This window comes from Myotis myotis, unplaced genomic scaffold (genome assembly GCF_014108235.1).
Source record: "Myotis myotis isolate mMyoMyo1 unplaced genomic scaffold, mMyoMyo1.p scaffold_m19_p_3, whole genome shotgun sequence".
NCBI lineage: Eukaryota > Metazoa > Chordata > Mammalia > Chiroptera > Vespertilionidae > Myotis > Myotis myotis.
In genome coordinates this window covers 165883041-165910397 of record NW_023416335.1, presented here as the reverse complement: position 1 = coordinate 165910397, position 27357 = coordinate 165883041, and the positions used below count along the sequence as shown (strand labels likewise).

At 48.3% G+C, this 27357-nt stretch overlaps 2 protein-coding genes across 6 annotated transcripts in view; both read right to left on the bottom strand.

The window, feature by feature from the left end:
• RPAP3 (RNA polymerase II associated protein 3) overlaps positions 1-7928 on the bottom strand; it is a 37750-nt gene extending 29822 nt beyond the window's left edge. The window contains exons 1-3 of one of the 4 annotated variants that reach the window (XM_036299347.1): positions 7844-7928; positions 3759-3917; positions 2216-2356 (exon numbers count right to left, since the gene is read on the bottom strand). In XM_036299347.1, the coding sequence (XP_036155240.1) occupies positions 2216-2356; positions 3759-3911 (294 nt within the window). In that variant the 5' untranslated portion in view covers positions 3912-3917; positions 7844-7928. Of the gene's footprint in view, positions 1-2215; positions 2357-3758; positions 3941-4663; positions 4683-5123; positions 5268-7843 lie in introns of those variants that run through there. The other 3 variants (XM_036299348.1, XM_036299349.1, XM_036299345.1) reach the window with 3 other exon arrangements.
• Positions 7929-10535: 2607 nt separating this feature from the next.
• On the bottom strand, positions 10536-26891 carry ENDOU (endonuclease, poly(U) specific). Of its 2 annotated transcripts, XM_036301116.1 has the most exons (10): positions 26695-26891; positions 21585-21707; positions 19093-19176; positions 18456-18590; positions 17841-18012; positions 17252-17451; positions 14122-14235; positions 13419-13525; positions 12550-12692; positions 10536-11627 (listed from the first exon to the last, which is right to left on the bottom strand). In XM_036301116.1, exons 1-10 carry the CDS (start codon positions 26747-26749, stop codon positions 11507-11509), a joined length of 1254 nt encoding a protein of 417 aa, XP_036157009.1. In that variant the 5' UTR covers positions 26750-26891; the 3' UTR covers positions 10536-11506. The 2 variants fall into 2 exon arrangements, with proteins under 2 accessions (XP_036157009.1, XP_036157010.1); XM_036301117.1 differs by lacking the exon at positions 21585-21707 and having other exon boundaries at positions 26695-26889.
• Between the last annotated feature and the right edge of the window lie 466 nt (positions 26892-27357).

Below are 27357 nucleotides of genomic sequence, written 5' to 3'. Positions count from 1 at the left end.
GACTCTTCATCAACAGAAGTCTGACTGGTTTCTCCTCTGCCTTTCAACTTCTTTCCCAGCACCAGGTTTGTTTCTTTACAGGGTGGGGCAAAAGTAGATTCATAGTTTTGAGTACACAAAAGTTTATTCTTGAGTTATTATTAATTACTAGTAGCCTGGTGCACAAAAATTTGTGCACTCGGGGGTGGGGGTGAAGGGTGGGACCAGACCCCTCAGCCTGACCTGCACCCTCTGTCATGTTCCGGGACCCCGGCCGCTCCTAGCCTAGGCACAGGCCTACAGGCTTGGGGCAGCCTGGCTCCCGAGGCCCCATTTTATCAAGAGAACAAAGTCGGCGTTAGTTATAGCCCTCACCGAACCCAGTACAGTGCATCTGTGTGTACAACTGCCTCATTCATGTGCCTGCTTTACCCTACTGAATTACTAACATCTTGAGGACATAGTTCTGTCTTATCCTGCTTCAACTTCATGCCTGGCCTGGTGCCAGGGACCTGAGAGGGTTTGCTGAGTGAGTGAATAATGAGTAAGTGAATGAGTGAATGAATGAGCAAGTAAGTGAATGAGCAAGCAGCTATGGGGCCGGAACTTCTGCCTGACACCCACCCTGGGAAGTTCCCGCCCTGCTCCCAGCAGCCCGATGCCCCCTCTCCCGACTGCATAGTTCCTGTTCCCAGTGGCCCGGCACCCCTCTCCTGGCTACATAGTTCGCACCCCGCTCCCGGCTGCCTGACGCAAACTCTGGGAAGTTCCCACCCTGCTCCCAGTGTCCACCTCTTCCCTGCCCCACCCGATTTCTCTGATCACCAGCTGGGCAATGGAGGCCCTGGGGGCCGCCTTTGCCCTGCCCCCCAGCTCTTGCCTGCCAGCTGGGTTTCGGATCACCATCAGCGGCAGGCAGCTTCTTCCGTCCTTTCCCTTTCGCCTCCCAGCATTGCGCCTACATATGCAAATTAACCGCCATCTTTGTTGGTGGTTAACCGCCATCTTTGTTGGCAGTTAATTTGCATATTGCCCTGATTCGCCCATGGGAAGCGTAGCGAGGGTACGGTCAATTACCATGTTTGTCTATTATTAGATTAGATACAAACAACTGGAAACCTACTTTTGTCCCAGCCTGTATTTATTTTATGATTTAGAACATGTATCTCTACATGCTCTTTTGTACAAATCAAATATTACATAATAAACACTTTTTTCTAAATATATTTTTCTTAATTTCAGAGAGGATGGAAGTGGGAGAGAGAGAAACATCAATGATGAGAATCATTGATTGGCTGCCTCCTGCACGCCCCACACTAGGGATTGAGCCCACAACCCGGGCATGTGCCCTGACCAGGAATCAAACCATGACCTCCTGGTTCACAGGTAGACTCTCAACCACTGAGCCACGCCAGCCAGGCCATAATAAACACTTTTAAAAAGACTAAAAGGGAATGTATATTCCAAATCAACCCTTAAGATGGGTCAGACTCTAAAATAGGCTGGCCAAACAGGTTTCCTTTCACAGGTTCCCTGACTTGACAGTGGCTGCTTGGAGCACTGGGTAGAGGATTCTGAGGAGGAATACTGGTTCTCCAGTTACACTGTGTATCTGTTGAGAGACGGGAAGCACACACTACACTTTTGCTATTCGTGGTCTCTCACCTTCCTGGGAGCAAAGCAGACCTGTTTTTATTGTCATACAGCCCAAGCCCTAAGACTAGACACAAAGGCATTCTCTTTTAGCCAGTATTCAACAGGTCCTTCCGTCTATAAAAAAGGTACTGGCAGAGTCATTCTTTTCTGGGAGTACTACTACCTTAGAATTCAAGTTGTTTAGGGATTAGAGATGGTGGGAGAAGGAAAGAGGGTGCAACTATAAATGGGTAACACAAACAAGATCTCTGTGGTAATGCAATATTTCTGTGTCTTTATTGCAATGGTGGTTACCCAAATCTGCACATGTGATAAAATGGCACAGAACTATACATACATTGTACCAATGTTAATTTCCTGGTTTTGATACTATACTATAATTAAGATGTAACCATTGGGGAAAACTGAGTGAAAAGTACACTGGACCTCTATGTGCTATTTTTATTCCACATCAAATGTCTATAAGAGAAAGAAACACGTTGTAAGAATTCAACATTATTTTTCATTTAATCCATGACTCTCAGCTAATGCCATGAAATTTTACTCAAATACTAAGAAACACATAATTAGATTAACTTACCACATCAAGTTTTGCCCATGCCTCATAATCATAAGACTTTATCCTGTTTTTTGTGTTCTCATCTTTGGTTTTCTTAGAAGACTCTTTTGCTTTACCTTTCTTCTTTTTCCTAAAATTCCTATTTCGAATTGGAGGCAAATTCTAGGGAAGAAAAAAAAATACATGTTTTGAGCACCACTCTATTACTAATTTTTTGTATAACTAGTGATGTTTAAAATTCTCACTAAATTATATTTCATGTAAAAAGTGTTTTTAAATTTAATTTTCAAGTGCTTAAAAATACCAACTTACCACCTTCACTTATAATGATAGTTTATGCTTGAAAAGTTTAATTCATCCTTTGACAAATGTCAAACATTGTTCAGTCACAAGAAAAGTATTGCCCAGAAATTTTAATTATACACTTAATTTGTAATCCTAAATTCAAACTTCAAAACCTACCTTATCTTCAGCCTTAGTACAATTAATTAGCAGTAATACAATGGCAAACTGAACTGCCTCCACATCATTACATCTAATATAAAAAAGGCAGTCTTTAGAGAAACATTTGATTAAACCTAGGTAGTACCTACATTTTTATGACAATAGTGTATGTTAGTGTCATTACAAAATTACATATGATATACATGATATATATATACTCACACCAGCCATACTGCTATTCATTTACTTTTTAAAAATATATGTTTTTATTGATTTTAGAGAGGAAGGTAGAGGGAGAGCTGGAAACATCAATGAAAGAAACATAGATCATCAGCGACCTCCTGGTGCATGGGACGACATTCAACCAACTGAGCCACACCAGCCATACTGCTATTCATTTACTTTAACACATTGTTTGTGGGTAGTTTTTATCACGCGCGCTAACAGGTGGCGCGGGCCATTTTTGCTAATTTTTTGCGCAAATGGCAACGTTCAGTAAAATTACGATAACTTTAGTTTTACATATTTTTTTTCAATGAAACTTTTTGTGATTTACTATAAAATGTATACTGAATTATTTTTCTTAGAATCGCACTGAATGCGTGGCGAGGTAGAGAATTGTGTGAAGGGATGACTCTACACAGTTGAATAGATTACCATTATACCTGGAAGTATATACATAATTCACCATTGTATGTGTTAGAGACCCAAATTTTGTCCTTTGGAATTCGTATATCTGCATGTTAGCATCCCTTTAGAGCAATAAAAAAGTATAAAAATAAACGTATTTATACGTTACCCGCATTCTACCGCTAGTCTATAAAAAACGGATTAATACGTGTCCCGAGCTCTACTACCAGACAACGTAAAACGTATAAATGCGTTTCCCGCATACAATGTGTTAAGAATTATCATATGATCTTTCTCTCACTAAGCCTTAAAAATGTCTTACTATAGTTATTATTATTACAAAGACTTTAAAAGCAGAATTTTCCAAAATGTTGACAGGAAGCAAATCACTTCTATTACAATATTTTCACAAACCATTTTAAAAGGGGCTTTATTTTAAAGTAAATAGTTCTGCTGGATTCTGAAGTAGAAATTTAATTAAGAAATTTACCTCTTCAGGGACACCATTCTGTCTTCTTAGTTCCATATCCTTTTGTTTAATATCTTCTTCCCAGTTTTCTAAATCCTTCATAAAGTCTTGTAATTCTTCTGCATTTTGTTTTACTTGTAGTTGTAATTCAATTGCTTTATTAGTTGAAGTCATTATGGCCTGCAGAGTTTTGAACAACCAACCTCGAATAAGAATTAAATTGAATTATTTACTTGTTTTATTTTATTTTTAAATATATTTCTTTATTGATTTCAGAGAGGAAGGGAGAAGGAGAGAGAGAGATAGAAACATCAATGATGAGAGAGAATCATTGATCTGCTGCCTCTTGCACGCCCCCTACTGGGGATTGAGCCCGCAACCCAGGCATGTGCCCTTGGCCGGAATCGACCCTGGGACCCTTCAGTCCGAAGGCTGACGCTCTATCCACTGAGTTAAGCAGGCTAGGGCTTTATTTTATTTTTTTGAAACCTAGCTAATTAACTGCTTTTTACCTTGTCATAAATGGCCAAGATATATGGATAGAAGAGAGCCTAGAGTGATACTGAAGAAAGAAAATATCAGTAAATTATTTTTGAAATAGGTCAATCAACATTTGCTAAATTAACAAAAAATTAAGCCCTAACCGGTTTGGCTCAGTGGATAGAGTGTCAGCCTGCGGACTCAAGGGTCCCAGGTTTGATTCCAGTCAAGGGCATGTACCTTGGTTTCGGGCACATCCCCAGTAGGGAGTGTGCAGGAGGCAGCTGACCGATGTTTCTCTCTCATCGATGTTTCTAGCTCTCTATCCCTCTCCCTTCCTCTCTGTAAAAAAATCAATAAAATATATATTTTTTAAAAAAACCAAGTTTGGATATCCCCAAACTTTGAAAGGCAATCGGGAAGGAATCACTGAAATTAGCAAGTACCCATGGTAGCAGATTGTTGCTCATCTCTAGAGTTAATAAATTTATCCTAATTAACTCCTTTCCTCCTTTTTCTTTCAACATTTATTGACCTTCTGCTGTGTGATAGGTCCTGTATCAAGATTGAAGGAATAAAAAATAAGACAAAGTCCCTTGTCTAGTGGAGAAGAAAACAAAACAATCAAATACTAAGTAACAAAATATTATGTTAGGCAGGTTTCTCAACCTTGGGACTATTGACATTGTGGGCCAAACCATTCTTCATTTGGGGGGGGGGGGGGGGGGGACTGTCTTGTGCATTGTAGGATGGCTGGCAACATCCTTGGTCTCTACCGAGCAGGTGCCCGTATATGACCACCTCCCCGCTAGACTGTGACAATCAGAAATGTCTCCCTGAGAGGCATAATAACTCCTGGTTGGGAACAATTGTGCTAGAGATACATATAAATGCTATGGGACTGACCACAAAGGACAGGCATAAATCAGATGGTAGGATGGTAGGTTCAAGAAGAGTCGACCAGGTGCTGCAACTTCAGCGGAGTTTCAAGAGGCCATCCAAGTGATTTACATGAAGGCGTGAGCAGACAGTGAGGGACTATGAAGGACTCTCCCATGGAAGAGAAGGTGGAAATGAAACAGATCTTAAAATGCCAGAAAGCTACGTGAAAGTATTAAGGTGGTAAAATAAATGGTGGCTGATTAGACGAGGAACTGCAGAGTGCGGAAGACTCCATCAGTGCCTTAGATTTCTTGTTTGGGAGACTGATAAGATTAGTGGTGACATTCTGAGTCAGGGATCACAATTTTAAAAGGATAAGATTGTAGGACAAATGAAAAGACAGATACTTCAGTTTGGGATGTTTTGAGTGCTTATGGGACATCAGGAGGACATGGTAGGTATTTACAGAGGGGTAGTTATAAATGTGGGCATCATTGGCATACAGGTGGAAACTGTGACTACGGGTGGGGGTAGGAGATTAGAGAACACTAGTATTTAAACAAACCCAGAAAGAGATGCCCATATAGAACTACAGTGGGGCCTTGACTTACCAGTTTAATTTGTTCCGAGACGGAGCTCGTTAAGGAGCTCGTTAACTCAAATTACTCTGTCAACTCAAAGCAAAAAATCCTCGGAGAGACAGCTGGTATCTCAAAAAACTCGTTAGTCGGGACACTCATAAGTCAAGGCCCCACTGTACTAGGCAGTAGCATCTAGGGAGCTGGGAGGAAAACTTGGGAGAGCACCATCACAGGTGAGTATTTTCTTTTTTTTAAAATATATTTTATTGATATTTTACAGAGAGGAAGGGAGAGAGATAGAGAGTTAGAAACATCGATGAGAGAGAAACATCGATCAGCTGCCTTCTGCACATCTCCCACTGGGAGATGTGCCCACAACCAAGGTACATGCCCTTGACCAGAATCGAACCTGGGACCTTTCAGTCCGCAGGCCGACGCTCTATCCACTGAGCCAAACCGGTTTCGGCACAGGTGAGTATTTTCAAGAGTTCAACAAGGTGGGATAGGTTAGCAGTGCCAAATGGCATAGAGGTTGTATGGGGAAAAGAAAATTTTAAAGATTAAAATGTAAGCTCTATATTTAGTCATACAAAGATTATTGAAAGTCTTAACGGGATTTTTAAGAAGAATGGAATAAAGCGAGCTGAGTAAATGAGATTACCATAAGGAGATTAACATGATTCTGCCTTTGATATTGTAAGATAGCTCCTGTGCCACATAACCACGTTTGAGCTGACAAGCACCACACATACAACCATGGTTCCGTAAGATAATTGCGGAGCTGAAAATTTTCCATCACCTAGTGACATCGTGCCCATGTAACACATGCATTACTCGTGTGTTTGTGGTGATGCTGGTGCAAACAAACCTACTGCGTTGCCAGTCATATAAAAAAAGTAGAGCACATACAATTATACAGTACATAATACTTGATAATAAAAGACTATATTAATGGTTCATAATTTACTATTCTACCCTTTTTATCGTTATGGTTTAGAGTGTACGCTTTATACTTATTTTTTTAAAAGTCTGCTGTGTTACACTAGCAGCCTCACCCATCTCCTGTTTACCCAGTCTCTTCATGCCCTCACTTTCTCTCGTGCCTGATTTAATCTACGTTGTTTTGTACAGTAACCTGCTGTGCAGGCTCCTAGCCTAGGACCACTAAGCCGTACGATGCAGCCTAGGTGTGCAGTCGGCTGTACCACGTGTGTGTGAGCGCACTGACTGCCACACACCACCCATCCCCTAACCATGCATTTCCCGTAACCTTTCCCAGAACCTATCTTCATCGTTAGGCGGTGCAGGACTGCTGGAGGGGTCCGGAGGGGGGAAACACGGTGAAAGCAGATATGAGAAACAGGTAGGTGATGGCGCAAGGTCACCAACGGGTGAGAGGGGATTCAAAGCTTAAAGGAGGAGGGGGAAGGGGAAGCAGAATGCGGGAGGGAGGTGATTAAAAAGGGGATTCGGGAAAGAGATGGTTGCAAATGCAGAGAGGTCTTCTAACCCGCAGCCTAGACCCAGACACTAAGTTTAAGCTCCTTTCGGGCAGTGCCCATGTTTGATCACATGTGTCTATCTCATCAAGAAACAAAACAAGTGCAGTGCTTTGCTGGGGACTCAAAAGCATGAATAAAAAGTGCAGCGAGCCCCTGAGATGCTGTAGGGTGGTCAACTCCCTCTCCATTTCGCCCATCACCTCTGCCCCCCCTGCAGGCCCAGCCACTCCCACGGAACCTGCGATGGGCCGAGGGAGGTCCAGGCAGGCACCCAGGGACTCCCAGTGCTGGCGGGGGATCGCCTCACGCCCTGTATCCAGGCGAGCACCGCGCACCCACGCGGAACGGGGCCAGGCCCCACCGCGCACTTCTCCGGAGAGTGGACCTGCGGTCCTGACCGCCGCAAATCACCCAATGGCCGGGCAGCCCGGGGGAGGGGCCGTCAGCCAAGCAGAGCGTCCAGGTCCGGGCGGCGCGGGGCAGCCCCTCCCGGAGCGCGCCTCCCGGAGCGCGCCCCCCGGTGCGCCGCTACCCGGGACACCGCGGCGCCAAACCGCGCCCGCTCTCGGCCGCTCCGCCTACCCAGCAGCTCCGGCCGCGCCCCTTCACCCGCCCGGCGACCCCCAGAGCCTCCCCGGCGATAACTGCGAAGCCGGCTCACCTCACCAGGCCGTTAGGGCCCGCACCTCCGCCGCCTCCAGCGCACAGCCGCTCACGCCGCACCCCGCCTCCCCGGGCTTTCCCACAAGGCCACGCGCGCCCCGCCCCGCCCCGCCCCGCCCCGCCCCGCCCCCAGGCGCGTGCGCAGAAGGTAAAACCTGACGGGAGTCGGCAGGTGTGTTAAAGCGAAGTGGGAAGATTTGCCCGCCTCCAATGTGACTAAACTTCACGGGAGGTAACCCGAAACCTTCAGGGTCATCCTGACTCGTGTCCCAAGATGTAATGCCTTGGATATTTCCTCGGACTTCCCTCAAACTGCTTAGTCCCGAATATTTGCCTTGGATCTTTGTGAGGATGACAGTCATGGGAGAGAGTTACTGTTTCTCTACCGCGAACAGACGATGTAAACTTGTAACTCTGGCAATTTTGCAAGGTTTCTCCCCCTCCCCCGCCCACCCCTTGAAGTGCCTATATGTGTAATCCATTTGGTAAACCAGTTCTTCAATCCACCTTTGCAAGTAGACTCCTCCTCTGTGTCTATCTTTGAGTCCTTCTGTAACATGTGTGAGCACTAAGGTCTGCCTTTAGATGTGTCCTGGCTTACCAAGCAGAAAGAATATGAAGCTTGTAACATTTCTTGCTTCTACTTCCTATATGAGTGATTTCTCTTTCATTTTTATGACAACTCCAAAAAAATTGTATGACAAAAATAATTTTTGAATTCCACGAAAACAAAACAAATGAGCAAAACTTTTCATTTGGAACAGCTCTATGATCTTAAACATTAGCCCAAAAATTCAGATCAGTGGCTCTCAAAAGCTTGACTAGACTTTGGAATTACCTAGGAAGTATGAAAAAATGTTTGATTTCTAGGCCCCATACCTAGAGATTCTTATTTTATGCATGCAACCTGGGCATCATGATTTTTTTAAGTCACAGGCTATAGCTGTACCATTGAGGTTGGGAACCACTAAGCCAGGTAATGGTCAATGAATAACCTCTGTTGGGCCCTCCCTTCCAAGGTCATATTATTAGCACATCTTTCCCACTGTATAATTATTTGGTATCTTTGTATTTTAAAATCATAGTGGTCAAATCATTAATCTCATTAAAATATTTATTAATGAAATGATTCTTTGGTTTTTGTGTTAAGGGAATAGATAACTAAGAGTTTTTTTGTTTTAAAAATTAATAGTAAAAAACTTAAAGCAGATATTGATGTATAGATGTTCTTAACAAAAGCAACTGTATTTTTTAAATTAATTCTGGCAGAGTCAATTGAGATGGGAGAGGAAAGAGCCAGCTGGCTGCTCTGGTAAAACCTCCTAGACCAGTGGTTCTCAACCTTGGCTGCACATTAGAATCACCTGGGAACCTTTTTAAAATCCTGATTTCGGGGCCTCATCCTCCAGAAATTCTGTTTCTTTGTTATGGGGTGGAGCCACAACATTAGTAACAAAGAAACAGAATTTCCAAAGGATGAGGCCCCAAAATCAGGATTTTAAAAATTCCCAGGTGATTCTAATGTGCAGCCAAAGTTGAGAACCACTGTCCTAGACCCTTAGGTGAATTCTCTTTCTCTCTCACCTCACAATAATCAGACAGTTGTTTAGTGAGTACAGAATCAAAGTGAGAGGAGTTAGTCCAATGGTCTCCATGGCCATCATCACCTAATTCTGAGGCTTCCACTGGCCTACAAAAAACTATGCCTATAATGGCAGCCTTCTCTCTTCAAGGGAGTTGGAGCATTTTTAATTTGGGGGAAGTCATGTGTTCATCTAAAAACTAAGAATTCAATAGATAAGGAAGAAGAGGAGAGCAGATATTGAAGGGCAGACAGTAACCTCTGTCCCAGGCCTTAATAAGTATTCTTTGAAAGAAGGATGAATGAATCAGTACTGCTAGAAATCCAGGCTCACTATCACCTGAGGAAAAGGGTTGAATTTTGTAACCCTGATTCTGCTATTTACTGAGAATATAATCTGTAAAATGAGGCATAATCTAAATCTCAGTTGTTTAGGTATAATTAAAATAGTGAAGATAAAAAAATGCCTAGTGGAGAGAGAAAATGAATGTAAAACTTCTATCTAGCACAGCTCGGGACATGGTAAGAGCTCTAACAAATGTTATTGCTCCCCCTCCCTCTCAGGTTAGGCTCTGACTAACTAGTTCCCCCTTACAGCAGGCTTTAAGAAGGACCCGTGCTCAGGAATATTTCAAAATGGTTTCTTTTCTCCTGCCTGTGTCGGAACCCCCAGCACTGGTTTCTGCTCCAGAATCTCTTTTCCAGCGAGCCCTATCTGTGGTCTCCTGTCTTTCCAATCTTGGGGGCAGTGGTTTGCCTGTGTCCTCTCTTCTCTTAGGAATCTAAGGAGAGTTGTTGGTTTTTCAGTCTGTTCCGTTTTCACTTGTTGTTAGGGTGGAGTGGCAACTTCCAAGCTCCTGTCTGTGGAACCAGAAGCCAGAAGTACACTCATCCCATTCTTCACATTACAAGTCCACCAGGAAGAATTTTCTCCCCATCTAGGCTAGAGGGACTTGGTGAGTCCTCAGGGACTTCAGAGATACCATGTTTTCCAAGCCATCCTAAAGAAACACTGAAAGCAGAAGTACCACTCCCAGCCCTGTTCCGGGCAGAGGCAGGGAGACAGACATTTGAGGAAGGCCAGTTACGAGAAGAGACACATTTCAAATTTTCTTAAATGACTTTAATTGGAGATTCAAACCCTCACTATAGTTCAAGCCTGGCTCTGTGGAACAGCATCTGGTACTCAGTGGAGTTAGGAGAGAAATGCATAATTGAGGTTGAAACGCAGTCTCCCTGGTCTTCCCTTCTAGAGTTTGTTGCTGCTTAAGCCTTAAAATAATTGTTAATGACACCAAGCTATAGGCTCCTTTCTTCTTCTGATGCAAAATCCTCCGATGGGAGAACTCTTTCACAGGTTATTTAGGATCAAAATACAGCTCTGTAACTGCACTCAATAGCTACAAGCAGGAACATTCTTGATGCAGTTACTGAGCTGGCTGCAAAACCCTCCAGGCCACTCACTGTGTCAACCCATGATCTTCTCTGTCTAGCATTGGAGTTCTCCCAGACCCTGCTCTGAGAGGATGCAACCCTAGAAAAGACCAAATACCCATGCTTGATTTCCATGGCCTGATTTCTTTGAGGCCCCAACATAGGGCTGAACTGCTGTTTGCAGAGCTGTGTACAATAACAGCCATTATAGTAATCTTGAATTTCTGTCAGCCGTTCTTCCTAAGAACAATTGATAACACTTTCACAGTAGTAATTCATCAGGTTTGCCCTCTCCCCAACCCCAAAAAGAGGAGAGGGGGCAAACCCCCTCCCTGACATTAAAAGGAAACCTGAGGCCTGGAGAGGTCAAGGACTTGCTCACAGTTCCAACTTCCGTCAGGGCAACAAGCTATGGAGGGCCCCACCTTCTGTGTCTGGATGCTGTTCCCAAAATGCTGGAGGACAAACACTTGACTGTTCCCCTGCATTTTTCTAATTTGTGTCTTTTCTCTCTTTCCCATATGGACATGTCTGGATTTGGGAATGCCTCCCAGTCTCCTCCATGCCCCCTCCAGCCCAGAGCGGATAGCATCTTCGTCCCGCCAAAGGTCTCACTGCCCTCGTGCCCCGCCCTGGCTCCAAGCTCTATCGGGTAGAAGACACCACGTAGGCTGTGGCGATGTACTTCTTGCCATTTCCGTAGGTGGACTTGTCCCAGCTGTAGGTCTGGATGGCCAAGGGATAGCCACCCAGGCTTAACTGGCACCTGTGGAGAAAGGTCATCAAACCTGGGTTCCTGCTTCACTCCACCCCTGTCCGCAGACAGGAAGGAACAAGCCCAGTTCATCAGAACTCCAGACTATCTTAGAAGGCCTCTAAGAGGCTGCCACCGCTTACTTCACCACTGCCTCCAGCTCCCCAAGTGCATGGAGCCCTTTCAAAATCAATGCCTATTTCCTATCTTCTTAAAAAACCACACACACTGTTTTTCATCTTTCCCAGAGCAGTATTCTAAAATCCTAGATTCTAGAGCTGAACCCCCAGAAATTAAATGTGTGCTTAATGTCTACTTCTTAGGGTTTCAGAAGTAGCAGGACCCAGAGTCCTCAAATGTTAGAGCACATGAGGCCCAGGGGTTTCAACAGTACTCCCTGGGGCTCTAGGGTTCCCCCAAGCAGCCTCAGGGGCAATCAGAGAGGCTTGGAACACCAGGGCAACTCCATTTCTCACTGTTATATACATTACGGTCCTGCATAAGATTTCACTTAGACGCGCAGTGGTCGGCAAACTCATTAGTCAACAGAGCCAAATATCAATAGTACAACGATTGAAATTTCTTTTGAAAGCCAAATTTTTTAAACTTAAACTATATAGGTAGGTACATTGTTATTAACTTAATTAGGGTACTCCTAAGGCTTAGGGAGAGCCACACTCAAGGGGCCAAAGAGCCGTATGTGGCTCTCAAGCCGCAGTTTGCCGACCACGGAAGAAAGAGGGGTGGCAGTTCTTCGGCTATGACAAAGCTTGGCAGCCACCAATCTGATAGATTAATTTCCCAAGTGAGAACCCTGAGGCCCAGTCCATACCCTCTGAGCCACCGAGGGGCAGAATCCAGGTGCCCCAACAGTCCCGGCTGAGGCAGCCTGCGGCCCCAGCTTGCCCCCTGGCCTGGCTGGCCCAGTACTTACGTTTTGCCTGGCCTGGCGATGAAGCACAGGGAGTAGAGGGCAAACTCAAACTCGGGGCTGCTGCCGATGAAGGCGGAGCCCACTTCCTTATAGTAGCCATCCCAGTTGAACTGCATGGCCAACACGTCAGGGTAAGACTCCCACTGCGGACAGAGCGGGGGTATGAGTGCCACAGAGTGGAGGCTGACTGAGTGGTAGCAAACGGCAGCAGCCAGCCAGGATTTGGTGAGGGCCCATTAGGTGTCTGTGTGAACTTTCAGGGGAGGCTGGATTCTTTAAATAAACAGTCCCTCCTACGACAGTGTGTAAGCCCCTCTCAGACCCTGTGTATGGAGCTTCCTGTGCATATCTCCCAGGAAGGCCAGAGTCAGCATCCATATGACCGATGCCTGGGGAACAGGGACATATCTGTTCCCTATGGCCCTCACACGTGGAAGAAAAGGATCGTTGATCACTCCCAAATTATTTTCTGGCACCAGGCAGTAAAGGTTTCATTTTTATAAAAAGTTGAGCTCAGACTAGCCAGATGAAACTCCAGCTGATACCACATTCTAAGAATTCAGGCAGGAAGTAATTGCATGTCTGGTTCTCCCCTCTGAAATCCCTCCCCTGCCCCCAGCCCCATCCAGAGATGGTGCCCTCTGCCTCCTGCCCCTGCAGTTGGGGAGCCTTCACGGTTTGAAAAGGAATCCCAGTGTCCTGGCTGGCTAAACCCACTGTCCAGCAGATGGGGAAGTCAAATTCGTAAACCCCATTAGCTGCCAATGAAGGTCAGGGTGAGAGACAAGTCTGTCTGCTCAGAATGCAGAACGAGGGCAGAAAGTCTGGCTACTAGCAAGGCGTCCCCAGGGTCAGTGCTCAGTACTCACAGGCCCATCATAGATGTGACTGTAATAGTCAACCAGGCCCTCCTTCTCTTGCATGTAGAAGCGGATCCAGTTATGGAAGCCAGTGACCTTGCCTTTTTTTATTTCACCTAAAATAAAGAGTGCAGAGTGGGTGATGGGCCTCCCCACTAGCCCCTCTTTCCCTCCCATGCCAAGGCTGTCTCACTTTTCAAGTCTCTGGCGCCTAGACTTCCCACCTGCTCAGCCCCTTGCCCAGGCTGCTCAGAGTCCCCTGCATTCCTAACTTTTACCTCCAGAAGGCCCCCCTTTCAGCTCAAGCCCTTGGGGAAATTCCTCCTCCTGGCTGACTTTGGTAACCAATCTGACATACATTTCTCCAAGAGCAAACCAGACTTGCTGGGAGCTTTGTGGGTCAGTGCAATGGGCAGAGAGACCAAGGCCCTCTTGGGAAGCAGCTGACCAAGATCTAGAAGCGGAGGACCATTCAGAGGTAGACAGCCATGGCCCCCAACATGTCTCCCTTCCTACATGTGCCCCTTGGGAGCCCGGCATCTGGTCCCCTTTTGCCCTTTGTTCCTCAACAGTGACTCCTCAGGTCCCACCCTCCTGGCCTGGGAGTAGACATGCCCGTCCCTGCTAGCTGGTGCAGCTGCGGATTCGTCAATGCCCAATCCTGAGGGAAGCTATCTCTCCATCTCTTTCTTTCCAAGCAGAGTGATCCCACCTGAGAAGACGTGTTCAAAGCCACTTGAGTCCCCCTCTTCATTGCCTCTTGAATAGAGTCCAAACCACATGTTCTTCAAGTCATTGACAAACTCTTGTTCAGAGCTGTAGCGGTCTGGGGAGAGAAACATAGAGGATTTAAGAGAGGGGAAGGCAAGACCAGATCCTGGGAAGGAAGGAAGGGCCGCCTGCTCCATCATGTCAAGAGACACATGGGTTCAACCAACAAATGTATTCAATTGTTCATTCAACAGTGACCTATGGGGCAACTGTTTTGTGTGAGGCCCAGATCTAAAGGTGAAGGATTCAGCAGGGAAACACAGGACTAGATTACTGTCTTTACAGTTTGCATTCCAGTAAAGGAGACAAATAATAAACAAATAAATAATAAGTAAACAGTATGGTTTCAGATAAGTGCTATGAAGGAAATAAAGATTATCCCATGATGACTGAAGGTGGGGATGATGGAGCTAGGTGGAGCTCGTCTAGAAAAGGAAGATCAGAAAGGCTTCTCTGAGAAGATAGCACTAATCAGAGACAAAGGATTAAAAAAAAAATCACTCCTCGCTCAGCTGGTGTGGCTCAGTTGGTTGAGCATCATTCCATGCACCAGGGGTTGCCAGTTCGATTCCCGATCAGGGCAGATGCCCAGATTACAGGCTCAATCCCCAGTAGGGGACATGTAGGAAGCAGCCGATCAATGATTCTCTCTCATCATCGATATTTCTATCTCTCTCTCCCTCTCCCTTCCTCTCTCTGAAATCAATAAAAACATTTTTTTTTTAAATCACTCTGGTTGTGTGTGTAAAAGAGTCAGCAGGGTATATGAGCATCAGAGAGACCAGTTTTGAGGCTAATACTTTGTTCAGGTTACAAGTGATGGTGGCTTAGACTGGTGGAAGCCATGGAGGAGGGGTGAGAAGTTTTTACTGATTTTAGAGAAAGAGGGGGAGGTGAAGGGATAAAGAGGGAGAAACATCAATGAGAGAGAACCATTGATTGGCTGCCTACTAAGGATTGAGCCCTCAACCTGGACATGTGTCCTGACTGGGAACCAGCGACCTCTCGGTGCATGGGACAATGCTCAACCAACTGAGCGACGCCAGCCAGGCCAGGGATAGATTTTGAAGGTGGACATAATAGATGTTGCTGGTGGAGGAAGTGGAAATGGGGAACAGTGAGGTAAAAAGAAAAATCAAATATAACTCCCGGGCTTCTGACCTGAGCAACTGGATGAGTGACAGTGTCGGTTATGAGATGGGGAAAACCGAGGAAGAGGCAGGAACCACTTTACACTAAGTTCCGAAGAGATGCCATTAGGTAGGCAGGTAGGGGTGTCGAAAAGGCAGTTGGGAGCCAAGGAAAAGGTCAGGGCTGGGGGTCTAAATGAAGGAGCCATCAAATACCAACTGTTTACTGCCCAGAATTGTGTGAGGGGGATGCAAACGTGATACCAGACATAGTCCCTTCTTTCAAGGACGTAAAACACAATTGGAAAACAAGACTAAATATGCACAAAATAACAATGGTTTCACAATCTGAATGGCAACCACTTTCTTGGTGCCAGGCTTTCCACTGGGTGCTTTACAAGAATACGTCCTCCAAGACCCCATTTCACAGATAAGGCTCAGACAAGTAGGATAACGTGTCCAAGGTCACTCCTAGTAAGTGGCAGAGCCGAACTCTAATCCAGTCTCTCTGGACCAAGGCTATTTGGGGCGAGACCCCAAGCCCCTGAGCTCTGAAGAGATGATGAAAGCCAGCTAGCTGGAAGCTGCGGCAAGTACAGCTTCACACATGCAGTGGGATGTGAGCTAGAACTTTAAAGACAAGTGGAATTTGAACAGGGAGAGGGATGAAGACAGGGTGAGTACTGCAACAGCCTGGCCTCCGTATGGGTACCCCTGGGTTTCAGCCTGGCTCTGCTCACAACTTCCTTTGTGACCTGAGCCACTTCACCTAGCTTGTCTGGGCCTCCATCTCACTTGAAAAGCTGAAGGGCTCAGCCTGGACCTCCAAGATTCTCTCGAGTGTTTACTACAAAGAGGACACCAGGGGGCGTTGAAGGATTGCCTCCCCTTCATCGGGATTACAAGTGTGCCTTGGACTTCTCCTAAAAAACAAAGCACGTTACCAAGTCAAGGCAGAAGCCCTTGGACGGAATGGATAGCCGGATCAGAGGCCATCCCAGGGCCAGGGAGGGAAGACCTGGACAGAGCCGCTCTGAGGCAAAGCCCGACTGCCTGGATTGCGGGAAAGGAATCTGGAGGACACTAACAAACACAACCCGTGCCAAGAAGTTCCACAGCCCTGACCTTTTTTAGTCTGATTCAAATGTTTCTATCTGGAGTCATTCCAATCAGAACCCTTCCTGGTAGAACCTTCCCCTCTGAACCTTTGTTGATTTTCGGTTGCTGTTTCCCCAACAACAACAAAAGTGGAGTGGGCCCACCTCCTTCCTGGACTTAGCAGGAGCAGGAGTAGAATCAGGGACGCCCTAGGCCTGGAAAGTGGCGCTCAGCTGGGATCAGCTGAGGTGGCTGACCGTGCCCTGGGTGGAGCCGGCTGGCTCACAGCCTTGCAGAGAACCCTGAGACTGGAGCATGAGTGGGAGGTAAACAAGGCAGCTGAGAGTAAATCAAAAGATGGGTGACTTCCAGGCCAGACAGAAGATTTTTCAGCTCCTGCTTGGGTCCATGATCTTTTTGGGCTTCACTCTGACCCTCTCTCCCTTCCCCCTTAAAAAATGGACACCCAGCCCTGGCCAGTTTTCTCAGTGGTTAGAGCATTGGCCCTCGGACCAAAGGGTATCGGGTTTGATTTCCTGTCAAGGGCATGCACCTCAGTGGCAGGCTCAATCTATAGCCCCAGTCAGGGAGAACGTGGAAAGCAACCAGTTGATGTCTCTCTCTCTCTCTCTCCCCACCCTACTCTCTGTAAAAAGCAATGGAAATCCTAGGGTAGTGAGGACTAAAACAATAATAATAATAATAAAATGGACACCAGCCTCCATGTAGTCCCCACCCATGTTCTTGCCCTCCCCACTGTGGAGGCCCCAGAGGTTCCTGGCTCTCCTGCAGACAGACCCGAGCCCTCAGCACTGCCTCGGGGCCGGGGGCAGGTTCACTCACTCTGATGATGGAAGAAGCTGTAGAGTTCCTTCATGACGGCCGTCTTCATGACCTCTCTGAGGAAGGTGTCCTGCTCAGCCAGCTGCTGGCCGCTGAAGTGCTCTGCCTGGCCCGTCGCCCGCTGGTAGTTGTTGAGGAGGTTGATGAAGGCTGCGTAGGTCGGCTTGGAGAACAGCTTTTCGTTGACATATGTGAAGAGCCTAGGGAGGTGGAAGGTGGCCAGTAAGAGGCCTGAAGGGGGAGCAGAAACCCCTCCAGGACTGCTAGGTGGGCCAGGGCAGGCCTGGGAGGGTTGGGTTCAGGAGCAGAGGGGGGACCTCAGATGCTCTTGAGGGCCTGCATGAGGTCACTCTGTCCTTACACTTCAGCTCCTGGAAGGTTAGGTAGTTCTCAGCCTGGCCAGTCACAGAAACCCTCCCCCCTCGATGCCCACAGTCCCTCAAGGTAGCTTTGTCTGCCTCTGGAGACCTATTTATTTGCTCTCCCTTTGATCCCCCTGCCTGGAGGATAAAAGAGCTGAGGCATCAAAAGAAGCAAGCTTGGGAGAGAGACTTAGAGACTTTGCAGGAGGGGAATGACGGGAACGCACGGCTCCGGGCAGTGGTCCACTTGGTCTCTGGTCTCAGAGGGCGAGATGGCATTTTGGCTGTTGAGAATGATGTCTTCCTTCTGTGCTTTGTTGGTGTCCGCCCTGTAGATCTTCTCAGAGATGGCCTTCAGCTCCTCCTTGGTTATGGCGTCACTGCTGTGGGAGAAGCCCTCTGGGAGGAATTGGGGGAAGGGTGTTTCAGAGCCAGAGGGTGGCCAGAGGGAGGCAACTGTCTGGATGCATCCCTTCAGGCACCTTCCAGAAGCTGGCAGCAAGGGAGAGGGGCTGCAGTCAGGCCCCCTAGTGGCCAGAGGACAGGGGCCTGGAGCCTTAAGGATCCTTAACATTAGCACCTGGCCTTGCCCATACAATGTCCAGAGAATGTCCACACTGGCCACTTCCTCTAGGAAGGTTCTCAAACGTTGAGGTGCATCAGAATCACCTGGACGGCTTGTTAACACAGGTTCGTGGGCCCCACCACCCCAGAGGTTCTGATTCAGTAGGTCCAGGGTGAAGTGTTTCTAATACATTCCCAGATGATGACCCACTGGCAGGACTATTGCTCTGGAGAGTCCCTCTGTCCCTGGGGCCAGGCTAGGTGAGCAGGAGACTCACCGTGGCCGCACTGGCTGTCGAAATCCTCGCAGCAGTTCCCAAACTCTGGGCAGCGGGCATTGCAGTGACATGGGTGGTGCCTGTCGAAGGACTCATGGCAGCGGCCCCGGCAGGAGTCGGGGGCTGAGTACAGGTCTGAGAGAACAGAGGGAGGTGTGTGCCCGAGGACCTCTAGAGGTCGCTGGGTCACGGCTAGCTCCCCACACTTAGCTTTGTTTGCTCTCCTGGCTCTATTATAAAGATCCCCGGGGGAAGGGAAACAAACAAGCTTCATTGGTCCACACCCTTCACAGTCAGGAAGTCCTTTCTGATGCCCAACTCTCCTTTCTGGCCTGTGTTTTTATAATCTTCCCACTCTAAAAATAAAATCTCTTCCACTTCCCTCTCCGGCTTCTCCACGGGCCTCGGGCCCTCTTTCCTGCCAGAGCCCCCACCCCCAGGCTGCTGAGGGCCTCAGGCTTCTTCCTGCCCAGATCCCGAGTCCAGCGAACCTGTCTTACCACCTCCAGGTGCTGGATTGGGGTCTGTCTGACTTAGGCCTCGGCCTGTTGCCGCTAATATGGCTGCCCCTCTCCTGTCACCCTCTCATATCCCTTCTTCTTTATCCTGAAGGTCCCCTTTGGGGAGGCAGACTCACTGCTAGCCGGGGCCTCCTCCATCTCTTCCTCCATCTCTTCCTCCAGCTCCAGGAACGGCTCTGGCTCTATGGGGTCTTTTTCAACTGAAACAGAGAAGTAAAGTCACCAGCCATCCCCACCTCCCTTTATCTCTGGTTCTCAGTTCCCCCAGCCTCAGGGACAAGCATGTGCAGTAGAAGAAAGTACGAAACGGGGGCTAGGGAGCAATGAACCAATACCAAGTGAAGGAGGAGAAATGGAAGACAGAAGGGGACTGATTATTGAAAAGAATCTCCCCAGGTGACAGCCCTCCTCACCACTTTACCTTCTGGTACTCAATGTGCTCACCTATACAAAGGGGAGGGGAGGCAGGAGGTGGTCCCTTCTGGATTGAAAACTCTGATTTGGTTATGACTTTGCTTTAATGAAAGTTGATAGGTGGGCAGGCTTGACATTCTCCAAATGACAAGGCCCTCACTTAGGAACATGCCAGACCTATCCTACCTCCCCATCAGAGTCAAGCATGAGCTCCTCCCAGGGCCTCCAGGAATAAGGACTGCTTCCTGAGAAACCAGCTTCCCTTCTTTCTTTGCAACACTTGACAATGGCCACCAAGGCTGAGCGTGTTCAGAAAAGCCCATTCCTATTGCTGCTCCATCCCTTCGGCTTGCAAGCTGCGTGACTGCAGCCTCTTCCCTGGGCTGAGTCAGGTGAGCTGGGGTGGGGAGGAAGAGGAGGAATGTTCCCGGGACTCTGAGCTCCTTGCTCATCACACGGCGGAATAATTTACCCCAAAGAAACAACGCTCTTACAAAGTGACTGGGAATCCATGAGTGAGTTCGCTGGACAATACTGTGTGATTACCATCAGAACCACTGATCAGGTTATCCATTCAGTCACCAGGAACCTTCTGAGCACGTACCCTGAGCCAGGCTGTGTTCTGAGTGCTGACGATTCACAGGGTTCTAAACTCAGTTATATTTTACACCAACAGACTTCTGTGATCTGATCTAGGGTCTCAACCATCACTTGTAATATTTGAGTTGCACATCAGACAGATAGAGATTAAATGGCTCCTGGGCTGAGTGTTGCCTCTATCTAGAAATGCGAGTCTGATGGTCTAGGGCAGTGGTCGGCAAACTGCGGCTCGTGAGCCACATGCGGCTCTTTGGCCCCTTGAGTGTGGCTCTTCCACAAAATACCAAGTGTGGGTGCGCATGTACAGTGTGATTGAAACTTCGTGGCCCATGCGCAGAAGTCAGTATTTTGTGGAAGAGCCACACTCAAGGGGCCAAAGAGCCGCAGGTGGCTCTCGAGCCACAGTTTGCCGACCACCGGTCTAGGGTGAACCAGCCTTCCTGGGTCTGCTGAGTGGGGCACAGAAGCAGCAGAAAGGGCGGCTCAGATTCTGACAGTGAGCGCTGAGCCTGTGTTCCCTGTCTGCGCCTGATCAGCAGAATTCCTGAGAGTATGTGTGGTGTGTTTGTGTAAATTGAAGAAAGGTCCCTTTTGGGCGAAAGCAGCTCTGTGGGCACAGAACTGGGTCAGCAGACACCACCTTTGGGCAAATTAGGAGAAGTCACTCCTTTCTTTCAGCAGGCACAGATCTACTCCAAGGCACATGGCTTAGCAAGAAAGATACAGATTCAATTTTGATCTGATTTGCCCTCTCACCAGGTGCCCTCATACAGTGCACAATGCGCACAACCATATGCAGTGATCTTGCGGGGCACGATCTACCACGGCTCTAGGGACTGTGTTTTCCAAACTGGGAGTCAGGACACGTGGTTTGGCAGTGGACTTAGCAAGGCGTTGTGTCCTAAAGCAGACGATCATTTACCTGAAAGTCTGAAACATCGGCAGCATGCAAACCAGGTGGTTATTCAAAGTGGTTTTTTTTAATGACTCACTTAAGACTGTGCCACTGAAGTAACAGAACAGCTGGCTCTTGAGGGCAGTGTGTGTCCCATTTAATCGCTGGACTGGGAAGGAGGGTTGGAGATGTTGCGGCCAACCCTCGGCCTACTCACTACAGGAAGAGTGGTGTGAACTGTGACAGTCACTGTGTCTCCTGGGGGCATGCACGTTGGAAAAGTATGCTGCCGTTTTTTTATACTTTTGCTATTTAAAGTGTTGAGCAACAATTGGTATTGGAATACATAATAAAATAAAATGTTTATCACGTTGCTTTCTGGTGAATTACTTAAACTTTCAAAATATCATTAATCCTGATAGTTCAGACAGATAGTCCAGGCAAATGACATCTGTTTTGTTCTAAGTTGGGGTTTTACACTGGGGACATCTTAGAATACCTGGGACAAGTGGTGTCTAAATTGCTGATCCCGGCTGCATGCCCAAGTATCCTCACCCCAGGCCCCCTGAGCGCCGGCATCGGTCCTGAATCCCGTTCTAGACTGCTGGCCATCCAAGCCAGCAGCCCCTGGGGCAGGCTTGGCGTGGACGTGGCTCAGCCCACTGTGCTTTCCAGACCCTTCACCCCAAGGAGCCTCACCAGTACACAGGTGCTGGTAGTCGTCACAGCAGTCCCAGTACCAGGGACACTGGCGGTCACACTGGCAGGCAGCAGCGCGGTTAAATTTCTCATTACAGCGCGATGCGCATGACTCCATTTTTCCTATGGGAGGTAAGGGTCACAAACTCAGCCCTGTGAGGATCCTATTCTCCTCATCAAGGTACCCCAAGCTGGAGGGTTCACAGACAAGGGCTGGGACCCCACCTGGCAAGGAAGGTCATTGCTGTCTGCAAGGAGAAGTACTGCCACAGCCCCAAATGCACAATGCCCAGCACCCACTGCCCCTCAGCCACCTCAAAGCATAGACCAGGATCACACACTCAAATGCCTATGGGGCCAGGCCTGGGACATAAATGAGTGAAGAAACAGGAAGGCAGCAGGAAGAGGTGAGGCCTGTGACAAATTTGGGACGAATGCCCAGCCTGAAACCGGCAGCCACCGTCAGCTCTAGCCACTTGCTGCCATGTTGGGATACAGGCTCAGTGTTGCCACAGCCTAGTCTAGTTCTTCAAGAGAAGGCCTTCATTTTTATGTGAAATTTTTAAAAAATTCAGGCAGACCCAATAGAGAGGACTGTGGGCTGGGTGCGGCCACTATTCACCTGTCCTGTAGATGAAAGGGATCCCCCCTGCCCTCTCCCCCCTGACCCATCCCCTTCCTCTCATCCTGTCCCTTTTATGTTTCCTGCTTCTTTGTTCTTTCCTCCCCTTCATCTGGTCTTCTCTGCATCCTATTCGCCCCACAGTCCCGTCTTTCTGTTTCTTGAATCTTTGGAATGCACTCAGATCCGTTTATCTCAGGGTGGGGAATGAGGCGGTGTGGGTGAGAATTGGCCTTTGGAATACGCTGTGATGTAACCACAGACCACATCCCTTACTCCAGCCAAAGGGCTTGCAGAAACAAGCTTTTGGTCACAGGGGCATACGGACAAGACATTTTAAAAGAAACGGTACAAACCCACCACCACTCCTAAGAAAACAAGCCCCACCACGCCCACCACAGCAAAGACAGTGGAGGGTGCAAGCCGGGGTGAAGCTGGCTGTGGGGCCCTTCCCTCCACTCTGGGCTTTGAGGGTGATAACAGAGCCTTTCTTTCCACTTGAGGTTCCTGGGGTTTGGATTCAGCGAGTGCTGGGGTTAGGGTCAGGCTGTGGGTTGGAGAACGTCAAGATCAGAGTCAGAGTTACTGGCGGTGCCGGGATTTGTGTAAATGAGGAAACTGAAACCTAATTTGGGCCAGGGTGGGGGTTAGTTAGGTTTAGATTAAGTGCTGCAGTTAGGATTTGGGCTTGAGTTAAACTTATTGATAAAATAACAGTTTTGTATTCATGTTTGTGTAAAGCATTGGGGATAGCTTTAAGACACATTCAGGGTTGTGGAATGTGTCAGGACTGGGAGAGAAGAAATTAGCCCAGTTTTGCCTTAGACTAGATTTGGGATTTGGGTTCTAATTATGATTCCATGCAGGTAGAGCACCTCAATTTAGCCTGAGTTTAGGGCAGAGATGAATATTAGCATATGGGCTAAGCTACTGCTTTGGATTCTGGGATTAGGGGTTATGCTGTGCTAATGAGGGTGACACAGCAGGGAGGTGAAGAACCTGGAGTCTGGCACCAAACTGCTTGGGGCTGGAATTCTGGTTCTGCTGCTTTCTGGCTATGCAATCGTGGGCAGGTTATTTGACCTTCTGTGCCTTGGTTTCCTTATCTGTAAAAGTGTGATAATGAGCCATCTCATAGAATATTTATAAGAATTAAATGGGTTAGTATTTGTAAAGCACTTAGGATAGTGCATGACAGATTAGCACTATGCAAGTGTTTGTGAGATAAACAGTGGCAAAATTTTATGCTCGGTCTTCAAGGCGACAGGAATTCAGACTGGCTGGAGCAGTCTTCCCTCCCGCCGACATGCCTGTCCGGCTACTCCCTCCCTGGGTTTCAGCGAGGCCTTCCCTTGGGCTGGGGTGTCCATAACGAATGTTGCTGACAGACTCCTAGCTGACATCCCCACTATAAGTCTGTTTTCCTTACATCAAAGAAGTGTCAGGTCAAGGTTACCCAGGGTCTGAGGCAACGTCACCTTATGTGCAAGGCCTCCAGGGTGACAGGAAGGTAGGCCTCTGATCCAGGGAATTGTCCCTAAGAAAGAGCAGGCCCAAGGCCCCTGTCTCTTCAGGCCCAAGGGAACTCCTCTTGAATCTTAAATGATGCTCCCTTAGAGCCTGAATGGGAAGACCTTCAGGAGAAATGTTCAGCCCAGGAGGAAGGCTCGGTCAGCTGCCTGCCCGGTCGGTGCCCGGTCGGCCTGGCAGTACACCCAGAATCCGAAGGAGAGAATTCAGACAAAACAGGGCAGCGTCTCTAATGGGCCAGGTCAGCAGAGTCCGAGGAAAGAATTCGCTTCATTCCAGCAGCTGGCACCCGTTGAGACGGGTTGCGAGTGAATAGGCAGCTCTGTGGTGTCAGGAGAACACCCCCACCGCCGGCCCCAGCTGAGTGAACTTCTTCATCTCCGTTCAAGAACTGTGTCCCCAGCAAGAAGCCTGGCCCAGGATCCTCCAGGCTTCCCTGTAAACTTAGGCTTTAAAACAGCGGTTCTCAACCTGTGGGTCGAGGCCCCTTTGGGGGTCGAACGACCCTTTCACAGGGGTCCCCTAAGACCATCGGAAAACACATATATAATTACATATTGTTTTTGTGATTAATCACTATGCTTTAATTATGTTCAATTTGTAACAATGAAATTGGGGGTCACCACAACGTGAGGAAATGTATTAAAGGGTCGCGGCATTAGGAAGGTTGAGAACCACTGCTTTAAAATAACCTTGGGATTTGAGGGTGGAGGGGAGGGGTGGGAGGAGCTGTTCCTCAAAGGGACTTTTCCTGCTGTGCTGCTCTGGGGACACTCATCATCCTGACTCCTCACACCAGTGCACACCACGCGCCCCCGCCCCCCCCCATGCCTACTGTTTACACCAGTGCTGTGTGTGCCTCGCTCACCAGCCAGGCACCAGAATCCCTGCTCCAGCCACCAGCTGCCCTTGTCCCGCTGCCTTTCTTCATTTTGGCCTTTCTTCTCAGATGCAGATTCTTCCTCCATTCCCCATGAAGAGCTTAGCCATGACCACCCCCCCCACCCCAACCCCCCCCACCCCCAATGAAGTACTAAATTTCTCTGCACCCGCCAAGATGTCAATATGCTAGAATGGATCCTCACTCCCGATCCATTCTGCCCAAGAGAGCCTGGGAGTCCCCATATGCCAGTGTTGAGCCCCTCTGATGGTTGGGGCAACCTACATCTGTGCCTCTACAGGGGCCCAGATGCTGTTTCCATGGAGACCTAGTCAACTAAGAAAATTCATTTCCAGGACCAGCTTCCTATTTCAGCCAAAGGCTCCCCAATATGATTCATATTCTTGCATCAAAGTTCTGAGATGTTGAAATAAGATAGACAAGAGCAGAGCCTCTTCGCTCCCACCTTAGGAAAGAAGGTGGCATCAGCCACTCAACCCTCACTTTCCCAGCAATCCCACAGCCAGGTCAGATCACCACCCTCAGAGGCCAGGGCTCCACCTGCATGTCCGAAACCACTGTTGCTTCTGCCCTCAAGGATGTGCCCCTCTCCTCACCAGAGACCAAAAGTCTTTTTTTATTATATTTTTATTGATTTCAGAGAGGAAGGGAGAGGGATAGAAACATCAATGAGAGAGAATCATTGATTGGCTGCCTCCTGCATGCCCCCTACTGAGGGTGGGGGGATGGAGCCGCAACCCGGGCACGTGCCCTTGGCCGGAATCGAACCTGGGACTCTTCAGTACGTAGGCCGTAGGCCGACACTCTATCTGCTGAGCCAAACCAGCTAGGGCAGAGACCAAAAGTCTCTGAGTTGCTGTCTTTTCCTGAGACTGGGATGTACCAAGCCTGCGGCCACTCCTTCACACTAAGCTAGAAGTTTTTCTGTCCCCCCTCACTCTCTACCACTGGCTCTCTGCCATGCAGGGCCCAGTCAGAGCTGATTCCCGGCTGCTCTGCAATGAGCGCGGGTGGAGGTACATGATCCCATCCGGGGTTGGACGCCTGGGAACAGATTCCTCTCCAAAGGCTTTCCACTTAGGAATCTTGCCAGGGCCCCCCTTATCCACAACCTGCTTGGAAATGACTCCGAGAGTAAGCTTCTCACCGGAATATTATAGTCATAGTCAAAGCCCCAATTCATTCAGCTCCCACCCCATATAGAGTGCTTTTAATACATTATCTTACTTAGTCCTTACAACAGTCCTATACAGGAACCACCTGGGTTGGGTGGGATGGGTATCAAGCTCTGATTCTGTCTCCTGTAGGCAGACGAGGATTCCCCCCACACACCTCCGCTCAGCTCCCTCCCTTGGCACTGGTTTCACTCTCTCATGAGCCACAATTAACACAGGGCCCCAGCATTCTGCATAGCTACTAAACAGGAAAGGGCTCCTGTTCCTCGGCTGGTCCCTTCCCATCCCCGGCACCGCTAGTAGCTGTGGGCCAGGACCCTTCTCTATGTGTTAATTCCTCTAACACTGGGGCAAGGCCGATTCCCCTGACCACTTGCATAGCCCCAGGTAGCACGTGGCCCACCTCCTGGTCAGGGGCTCTTCCTTCCAGTTTCCCCCTGAGCCTGCCCATCTCAGAGAAAGGTCCCACCCCAGACAACCTCATTTGTTCCCAGGCAGCGGAGGGAGTAACCAAGGGCAGCAGGCCACTCCAACCCAGCAGACCCCAGCCCCAGCTTTATACCATCCAATGACCATGAAAAACAAAACTTTGATGAGATCAAAAGTCAGGTTGGACTAAGGGATGTTTGGGGCTGGTCTTCCAAGCTGTCAAGAAATGTCTCCCAGGACATTAAGTCCATCAGCTCTGAAACTCCCTTCACACAGTCCACTCCACTCCAGAGGCAACTCCTGCACCTCAGACCAGGACCGGTCTAAGGTGCCCTGTGAATTTAGGACAGAGCTGATCCTCCCTTGTCCCACTACTCTCACCCTCTACCAAGTTCCCCAAATCTCTGCTTCTTTATGCAGGACTTCTTCTGCCTCCACCAGATAATGACTTACCTGCCCAGGCCAGGCCGCAGAGCATGGCCAGTATCAGGGGGACACAGGCCTTCATGGTGCCCAGTTGGAGGCCAAAATGGGATTGGCTGTCGGACTTCCACGAGAGTCAAGATGAATGTCACAGCTCTCAAGTGCGCCTTATTTTCCAAGCTTGTCCTTTTAAAGACATCAGAACTTGTAGATCTGGTACCTCCGGATCCTTCCCAAAAAGGGGGGAGGGATCCCAGATGGATCGGAGGTGGATGGGGGTGGAGTTCTCCAGCTGTTTGAAGCCAGAGGGAAGGTGACTAAGCAGGCAGGTAATGCCAGATGTTTCGAACAGGTAATGCTAGCCATCTGTAGTTAGGAAATAGGTCGTACAAGCAGGCACAGCAGATGGGCCTATGTTAGAGGATGTTCTGTCCAAATTGGGTGCAGCCATGGACTCATCTTTGGGTAATGTCTTCCAAACACCCACCTACCTGCAAGCCACAGGCCTGACTTTTCTATGGGGAAGGGGTTACAGGCTGGCTTCATCTTTGAGTTACTGGTACACAGCGTAAGGAACACAGTAAGATGATCATTACAAGTTTGACTAACAAGTGCTCAGGCAAGCATTGGGGTTAGTGGAAGGAGAGATAAAAGAGGCATGGGTTGGAAACAAAGGCTGTTCTTACCACCATC

Excerpts from the sequence above, each read along its gene's own strand:
- ENDOU (XM_036301116.1), bottom strand. The coding sequence starts at position 26,749 with ATGAAGGCCTGTGTCCCCCTGATACTGGCCATGCTCTGCGGCCTGGCC. Across the intron at positions 14,236-17,251 it reads CAGCTTCTTCCATCATCAGA|ACCGCTACAGCTCTGAACAA; the intron begins GTGAGTGAACCT and ends TTCTCTCCCCAG. Across the intron at positions 11,628-12,549 it reads ATCGCCAGGCCAGGCAAAAC|GTGCCAGTTAAGCCTGGGTG; the intron begins GTAAGTACTGGG and ends CTTTCTCCACAG.